Raw genomic sequence first — 8,409 nt, forward strand, 5'->3', positions numbered from 1 at the left:
AAGATTAAAACGTTCCCAGCATCATAGAAAGAACCAAAAGTGGAGTCATTTGCTAAAGGTAGCTGACGGAATCTCCATACTTAGAAAGTCTGTCGCCAGCTGGGAACGAGGTAGGGTTGCCAACAGACCTGGAGAAAAAAATGTCCTGTCACTTTAATAGAGGTTTAATGTGTGGAAATGGGCAGCTGAAGCTTCCCATGAAGGAGAGATAAGTAAGATCACCTGCTAAATAGCATCCTTTAAGCCTCTGTTAAAGGGACAGGACAGTTTGCAACCCTACCCCGTTCCCAGTCCCTCTAGGCCAGTTGGCAACCTCTGAGGGCCTGCCCTTTATTTATACCCATTTTTCTCTCCACTAAGAACCCAAGGCAGCTTGCAACATCCTTCTCTCCATTTTATCCTAACAACAACCCTGTGAGGTGGGTTTGACTATGAGAGAGAGAGACTGATCCGGGATCCCCCAGCCAGCTTTCAAAGCAGAGTGAAGATTCAAACCTGGGGCTCCTGGATCCTGAACTGATACTCTGACCCCTGTGTCACACTGGCAGAACTGTTAACAGAGCTCACAACTATTTGTTTAGTACGTTTATAGTTCTCAGACAGCACACAAATGGCCGGAGGAACTCCTTTCAACATGATATCAAGAGTATCCATCTGGCCTTTTAACAATTTGCTGGCCAGACACCTGCAGGTATACTGCCTCGGAGTATGGAAGTTCCTGGGCCCTAAATGCATGGGACCTCCATAAGAGCCTACATTTTCCTTTCTGGATCAGAAGACAATCATCATCCTCTGTAGCATGACCTCTTCCTTCTCCCCTTTAGCATTTATGCAGTGCTTTTGAATGTTCAAGTTGATTCACATATGGTACTTTAATGTAGTCCCTTACAACACCCCTGTGAGGTAGGCCAGTATTACCAGTCTCCTATTCCAGAGATTGACAGCAAATAGCGTGCCGAAGGTCACCTCGGGAGTCAAACCTCGAGACAATTCAAACCAGAGACCTCCCGATTTGGAGATCAGTCTCCTAGTTACAATACTGAACAGAAACGCAGAGATACACTAACACGTGGCGATCGTGTTTATCGTGATCAATAGCCATTGAAAGAACTTGTTAGCACCCATCATTACCTATTGCGGCAATGAATTCCAACCGTTAATCATGCGGTGGTGAAGAAAGGCTTCCTTATTGCAGGTGTTAATGTTCATGCCAATCAATTGAATTGGGGACTATAAAATAAACCTGGGAGTCCGCTCCCTGTGTATGCTCTGCCTCCGCCCACCGGAAACACAACTTGGAGGTCGTGATTTTTAAACCGCCGCCTCTCCTTGTCGCTGTTTAGGAAGAACTTGTATAAATTTGTTACTGAAGGCATATCGAGGTTCGTTGTTTCTTGTCCTGTTCTCCCCCAAAAGGGGGCTTTTTCCCGTCTGTACCTTACTACGTAAGATGGACCCGCGCCCTCCATTCAAAAACAGAAAACCCTTTGGTAAGTACCGACTCTATTTCCCGCCCGTGTAAACGCGCCTAACTTTGTGCTGTAAATTGTCGTTTCCAGCTAGGAGCGCTCCCTGCTGGTAAGAGAGGCTGCAGTGAATTGTTGGGGGCTTTAATATGTTTTCTGTGTTCTTTTTTTGCTTGTTAAGACAGAACTAACTTGAAAGATGAAGTCCTTTTCTGTTTCTGAAGGGAGTTTACTTTTCTGTTCTAGCCTGTAGGAAGAGTGAAGTGGCTTCTATTCGTCTCAAGTTTCCCAACAAACGACCGGTATGTAGGTTTTGGGGGTATTCTGTTTTGCAGTGGTGAGTAATAATGTGGAGTGGGAGCAGGGGGCAGAGATGCTGCTCTGTTAAACGTGTTGGTAGAAGACCCAGCGATTATATGGAACTTTTTTCTTCAATCTTCTCTGCTTAACTATGTGCACTGGACACCCCCCCCCCATTTCAGTTGAAGAAGAAGAAGAGGAGGAGGAGATTGGATTTATACCCCACCCTTCACTTGGAGTCTCAGAGCGGCTTACAAAATCCTTTCCCTTCCCCTCCCCACAACAGACACCCTGTGGGGTGGGTGGGGCTGAGAGAACTCTGACACAAACTGCTCTTTTTCAAGGACAGCTGTGCCAGAACTTGTGACTGACCCAAGGTCACATCAGCAGGTGCAAGTGGAGGAGTGGGGAATCAAACCCGGTTCTCCCAGATTAGAGTCCATGCACTTAACCACTACACCAAACTGGCTCTCTGTCCCTAAATATTTATTATCTAAATATTTATTATTTATTACTTTCAATTTATATCCCGCCTTGCCAGTGCAACACTGGCTCAAGGCAGCTTAGTTAAAATGCAATAAAACCAATAAGTACAGTAAAAATTCACAGTTAAAAGACAATTACATAAGGTGCTAATATACACAGATGGTAGCAATGTACGGATAAATCTTCAATCCACTCAGTAACTCCCTGTTGAGGAACTGTTACTATCTGTGTATGTAGTTCCCAACATGGCCAAATCTGTGGATGCTTAAATTCAGGGGGTTTTCTCCAAGAAACCTGGAAAATGCTCCATGTTTTTTTGGGGGGAGGATCTGAAATTGCTCACCTGCAGGCCTTGGTATCTATCAGGAGGAGGCAGGGCTCTTTCCAGGAATGGCAAGACCATTGGGTGACTGGATACCTCACCAGTTGCATGATTCACCCAATGTTGTTTCCTTGCTACTGTTCCGACAGTAGCTCCCTCTCCAAGCCAATGTGGTGTAGTAGTTAAGAGTTTCAGATTAGGCTTGGGAGACCCAGGTTTGAATTCCTGCTCTGCTGTGAAAGCTGGCTGTGTGACTGTGTTCATAGGAGTGCCATCCTCCAGGTGGTGCCTGGAGAGCTCTCAGGATTACAACTGGTCTTTAGCTGGTAAAGATCAGCTCCCCTGGAGAAAACGGCTCCTTTGCAAGCTGGTTTCTACAGCATTATGTCCTGCTGATCTCTTTCCCAAAACCCTGCTATCCCCAGGCTCCACCCCAAAAATATTCCAGGATTTCTCAACCCAGAGCTGATGACCCTATGGGCCAATCACACATTCTTAGTTTAATGTACAGGATAGTTGTGACGATGCGATGGAGGCGAGGAGAATGATATAAGTTGCCCTGGGTCCCCATTATGGACAAAACTGGAACATAAATGAAGTAAGTAATGTAGCTTAAGATGGGGAGGCAGTTAAAAAGTAGGTTAGTGGGTGGGAAGGAGAGAAGGAAGCAGGGAAATGGAGAGGATGGAGGGTTGCCAGGAGGAGGGAAAGAAGAAATAGTGCAGGGAAGAGGGCACGGGATAATGAGGAGTCCCCTGCAAGTCGTTGTAGGTTCCCCACCACACAACTGGGTCTGGCATTCAGTACTTGGCTGCCAGGTGGGAAAGCTGACTATGGGGCAGATAAAGGTAGGTTGGCTGGTGGGTGGGGGAAGGAAGCAGAAAAAGGGAGAGGCTACTGGGGGCTTTCATGGAAGGGAGACAGGAAAAGGAAAAAAATGAAATGTCCTTTCAGGTCTCCTACGTGTATGCAATGAAATTCACCCCTGTTGTAAGGGTGCTTACCCTCTTTGCTTAGTGTCTATTGGTCTCATGTGGTGTTCTGTTTTTTAAAAATATCTTCTAAGAATTATAGTAGTACTAACCTGGCACATGTTCCCGAACTGGGTTGCTTCATTGAAGTTGGTAACTCAAGTTAGTGTGCTTATTTGAATACACACTTTTATTGCGTGCTTACTTCAAAGTAAAACTCTAGTGAAGTGTTTTTCTCACTGGGGTCAACTCGTGTTTCAATTATACCGCTCAGGACTGCAGGTGGGAGGTCACATTTTATTTTTATTTACTTCATTTATAGACCACCTTTCTCATTGAGCCTCGAGGGGGGGGGGTTACAATGTTTTTAAAAAGCAGTTTAATCAGAGAGCAAGGACCACAGTAAACAACACAGGAGAACTAGGCTTACGGAATTGGGTAAGAGCGCAAACACCAACTACAATGAAAAGAAAGAGAGAATTGTCTAGGCATGGTATGTCACAATGCGGAAGGTGGATTACAAACATAATAAAAGGAAGTTGATAGAGACAATGAACTTTGCAATATGCTTCAGTCCTCTCCTGTATAAAGCAGCCTCCTCAGCTGTTCCATACTGTTCTAGCCCCTTTATAGAAATGTCCTCCTGAATTCTTTTCTGTTTTGCACGTTTTGCAGAATGATAGCAGGATTGGGAGCCTTGCTGATTTCCTCGTATGACTATTGCTCCATGTGCAATAATTCCCCACACATAGAAATTTAGCGTCCCAGGGCTTGAATCCTTGTTCCTGACCTCTGTTTTTTAATGTGCTGGGAGTCTGTATGGAGCAGCATCCAATTACGTGGTGCCCCATGCACATTTCACAGTTGGAAATGGTGTAGCCCAGGGATCCCCAACCTTTTTGAGCTTGTGGGCACCTTTAGAGTTCTGACACAGGGTGGTGGGAGCAGCCACAAAATGGCTGCCGCAGGAGATGGAGCCAACCACAAAATGGCTTCCTCAGGAGGTAGAGTCACACATATCAGAAGCCTAAGTGCAGGGGAGAAAAGGGGTAATTAGACACACACAAACACACACACAGAGGAAAAGAAGGCAGAGAGAATAAAACCCCACACTATCTTGGCAGCAAAACAATATTATTTTAATTTGCACAGTCCATCAGATCTCCAAGGGCCCATTAGACACCCTGCTGGGAAAACCCCCACACAGTCCCACCCATTTTATAAGAACAGTAGGCACTGGCTGGATACCAAGAAAGGTGTCGGCAGGCACCAAGGTGCTTACAGCCACCATACTGTGGACCACAGGTGTAACCTATGTACTGGTTCACCACAGTTAATTCAGTGGGTCTCTACTTCTGTATAAATGTGACTATATCCATAAACTTAAATACATTAAAGACTGGATGCCTGGAATCTTGTTAATTTTCCTGTCCCCCCTGAATTACTTTGTACCCCCGACCCCTTTGTGAAAGAATGTATGTGGCCTGTTCAAGCATTCGGGATGAGCAAGGGAACAAAGAAAAGGTGAAAACGAACAGTCCCCTTTCCCTATGTTCAGTACTTCCCTGTAATGATGCTTAAGTAGGACAAGCTAGTACTACTTGAAGGTGCAGTAGTTTAAAGTTGGTCATTACCTTCTCATGGTTGGGTCTCCTGCCTGTTGTCCCTTGCTGCATGGACAAGATGGAGTCCCTGGGTCGAAGTTCAGTCCTTCATGGCTCGTGTCCGTTCAAGGAGCTGCTCTGAATGGAAGAAGAGCTGCTCCAAATAGAAGAGAGATTGTTCTGTGTCCTGAGCGTTTATAGTCTACCCTAGGAGTCCATCTTACTTTGAGGTCATTTTGATCCTCCTGCTTCAAGAAGAATAAAATAAATTGTACCAGTTTGGCTGTTCACTTCTCTGTCCCTTCGGGTGTCACCTTCCAGTAGACTATGGGGTGGTAAACCATTGTCCCGCTTTGGCCAGAGCCATTAGCATAACCAAGAACTTGAGTGCTCTCTGCGTTGAGCTGGATGGCTGCTTCCCCCAACCCTCTCCTTTCTGCCACCTGAGTGCAAGTGGGTTCCTGAGCACATACAGAATGCAGTCACAGTGCCTGAAATATTGGTGTGAAAATTCTGGGTGGGGAGTATTTCTCCCCACTCCTTACTGGAACTGTGCTACTGTTCCCCTTCAGAATGTGGGTGGTGACCCTTCTTAAAGTCCTCTCTTGTATTTTAAGCTCTCTAGATGATTTCAGGAGAGCTTTCAATGGAACTTGTTCCCTTCATTCCCCCTCCTCCTCTGTTTTGTTCACCTTCAAACCTGAACTGAATTGGGGTATTTTATCTGACAAATGAAATACTACGAATACACTGTAGGTAGGGATGGGCACTGTAAAATCCACCCAGAAGCTTGACAACTCTACCTTGACACTCATTGTTTGTACCTGATGCTGATACCTAAAACTGAGTTGTAATAATTGGTACAAACACAGGGCTAGGCAAATAGGGAGGTAATTGCTGACTGTTGGGGGGCTTAAGTGATGTTGTCCTTGCTGACAATATACCTGTGAGGCCTGGTGGGGGCAAACAGAGGGCTCTTTTCATTCCCTGCTTGTTTGAGCATTTTAGAGGCAAGTGATGCTCCACTGTTGGAGCCAATGTATGGCTGAGTTTGGACCACTGCCCTTACCAAGCCAGCTCCATGTTTCTTCCTATTTTCGTAGGTGATCCTGGAGCGCTATCCCAAGGAGAAAATATTGCCGGTAATGAACAAGGTCAAATTCCTTGTTCCGGAAGACCTCACTATGGGCCAGTTTGTCTCGATTATCCGGTAAGATCAGTTTTTCTGTAGCATTAATCCTGCTCTGCAGGGGTGGTGTTTTTAGATGATGCAAGTTGTTTTGACTTTTGCATTTGTCCACTGTTACCCTGCACTTAGCCCGCCTAAGGTCTGAGTACAAGGTTAGGCTATAAACCTAAGCCTCTTTCATTGGTGAGAAATCCTCTTGATTCACTTTTCCTTCCTCTGGGCTTTGGCAAGTCCACAGCAGTTACCTCAAGATCTCCCCTTTGGGAAACACTGTTGGCTTACGGTATTGTTATAATTCGACTTGGACCTGAGAAGCGAGTACATGCACCACTTTTTTTTGCTGTCAAGTCACAGCTGACTTATGGCAACCCTGTAGGGTTTTCAAGGCTAGAGATGTTCAGAGTTGGTTTGCCATTGCCTGCCTCCGTGTTGTGACACTAATATTCCTTGGTGGTCTCCCATCCAAATAGTGACCAGGCTCAACCCTGCTTAGCTTCCAAGATCGGGTTATCCTGGGCTATCCAGGTCAAGGCATCTCAGGTCCAACTCAGATCTCTCCTCTGCGGTTAACATATTGGGTGGTCTTAGCCAAGTGGCTGTTTCCCCTAAACTGCAGCTCTCTCATCCAGTGTTCCTTCTAAGCTGAGTTAGTGTCAGCTAGCTCAGTTTTTTTAGCCACTGGCTCACACATTTTTGTCTTAGCTCAGGAAGGATGGCTCCAGAGCAAACTAATTTAAGCAGTAGCCAAATTGCTCGCTCACAACCTTAATGCCAGTAGCTCACAAAGTAGAATTTTTGCTCACAAGACTCCACAGCTTAGAGGGAGCATTGCTCCCATCCTATTATGAACAGAACACCGGCCTGCCACGTGGGATTGTTGGAAAGGTAACTTAAAATTGTGTGTGTGTGTGTATCCATAAACCCTAAGTATTTCTGTGCTTTGCTTTTGGAAGATTGTGTTTACTTGGGCTTTACTATTTTATCCTGACAAAATGAGATGTCCAGAGGGCCCTAGCAGGTTGTAGAAACAAGGGGGTTAAATATTTGCGACCTGGTTTAAGCTCCAGTTACATTAATGGGATTTAAGAGAGTCTGGTGTTGTGGGGAGGGAAATATCTCATTACACACAGGGAGGGGTGAGAGAATTTGTATGATCAGAAGCCTTGGTTTATATATTTTACAGACTGCCTTTCTCACTGAGACTCCAGGCATATTACAGAATAAAAACAATGTACTCTTTGCGGCATAAGACATGATATTTCTTACTCTCTTCCCTCAGAAACAGAATGTCCATTGGCTCCACACAAGCCTTCTACTTCCTGGCTGATAATAACCGCAGTATGGTTAACATGTCAGCCACCATGTCTGAAGTGTACTCGAGGTACAAAGACGAAGACGGCTTCCTGTACATGACCTACGCCTCGCAGGAGACGTTTGGCTGACAGCACTTGAGCTGTTCAGGGGGTCATGATTTGGTTGAAATCGGTTTCTGCCTCTCTGACCACACCACCCACCTTCTCTTAAAAACTGGATTGCGTTCTTCTCAGAGTGCCTGGCTGGCTCTACGCTCCTCTGCTGTGTCACAAAAAAACCCTTAGAGATCTTTCTGAGGGGGGGGGGCTGTCTTGACAATGGACTGAGTAGATATTTTGGGTTGCCTCTTGGGTGATGGGTATTAGGGAGGAGATCCCATGTTCTAAAAGGATCGCAGTGTTTCCATTCAGAGCCCTTTGTAGACTCTCTAGAGTCCTCCTTTGCTGATCTGGGCCCTGATTCGTCAAGGGGTCACTTGGGCACTGTTGATGAGGTGGCTGTAGCTATGGCTCTCTCTCGAGTAGCATGGATCAAGCTGGCCTTAGGTGACAGCTTTTAATTGACATTCAAGGGTGGGTTTTAGGAGAGGCTTGTTATAGGTGGTGGTTCTCACAAAATGGAGAAAGAGCCCTTCTTACATCATGCATCATTGCTGCTTTCAGGAAACTGCCTCCTCCCTGGGGTAGGTAGTGGTTTCTTGTGAACTTTCACGACACTTGAATGCTTCTATTCCCTTTTAAAGATGCAAATCCTGCAT

At 45.7% G+C, this 8,409-nt stretch overlaps 2 protein-coding genes across 2 annotated transcripts in view; one reads left to right on the forward strand and one right to left on the reverse strand.

Annotated features, from left to right (window-relative positions):
- LOC107111235 overlaps positions 1-1,376 on the reverse strand; it is a 35,957-nt gene extending 34,581 nt beyond the window's left edge. The window contains exon 1 of the mRNA XM_015412176.1: positions 1,318-1,376. Coding sequence (XP_015267662.1) covers positions 1,318-1,376 — 59 coding nt within the window. The remainder of the gene's footprint in view (positions 1-1,317) is intronic.
- Positions 1,325-7,847, forward strand: LOC107111242 (microtubule-associated proteins 1A/1B light chain 3C-like). Its single transcript, XM_015412186.1, has 4 exons — positions 1,325-1,490; positions 1,713-1,768; positions 6,253-6,359; positions 7,618-7,847. Exons 1-4 carry the CDS (start codon positions 1,451-1,453, stop codon positions 7,778-7,780), a joined length of 366 nt encoding a protein of 121 aa, XP_015267672.1. The 5' UTR covers positions 1,325-1,450; the 3' UTR covers positions 7,781-7,847.
- The last annotated feature ends 562 nt before the right edge of the window (positions 7,848-8,409 follow it).

The sequence above is a fragment of the Gekko japonicus genome, unplaced genomic scaffold, assembly GCF_001447785.1.
Source record: "Gekko japonicus isolate JY-2015 unplaced genomic scaffold, Gekko_japonicus_V1.1 scaffold2386, whole genome shotgun sequence".
NCBI lineage: Eukaryota > Metazoa > Chordata > Lepidosauria > Squamata > Gekkonidae > Gekko > Gekko japonicus.

What these genes read in the sequence shown, in the direction of transcription:
- LOC107111242 (XM_015412186.1), top strand. Translation starts at nt 1,451, where the DNA reads ATGGACCCGCGCCCTCCATTCAAAAACAGAAAACCCTTTG. An exon ending in CAAAAACAGAAAACCCTTTG is followed by an intron (nt 1,491 to 1,712) that starts GTAAGTACCGAC and finishes TTTCTGTTCTAG; the next exon opens with CCTGTAGGAAGAGTGAAGTG. An exon ending in AGTTTCCCAACAAACGACCG is followed by an intron (nt 1,769 to 6,252) that starts GTATGTAGGTTT and finishes CTATTTTCGTAG; the next exon opens with GTGATCCTGGAGCGCTATCC.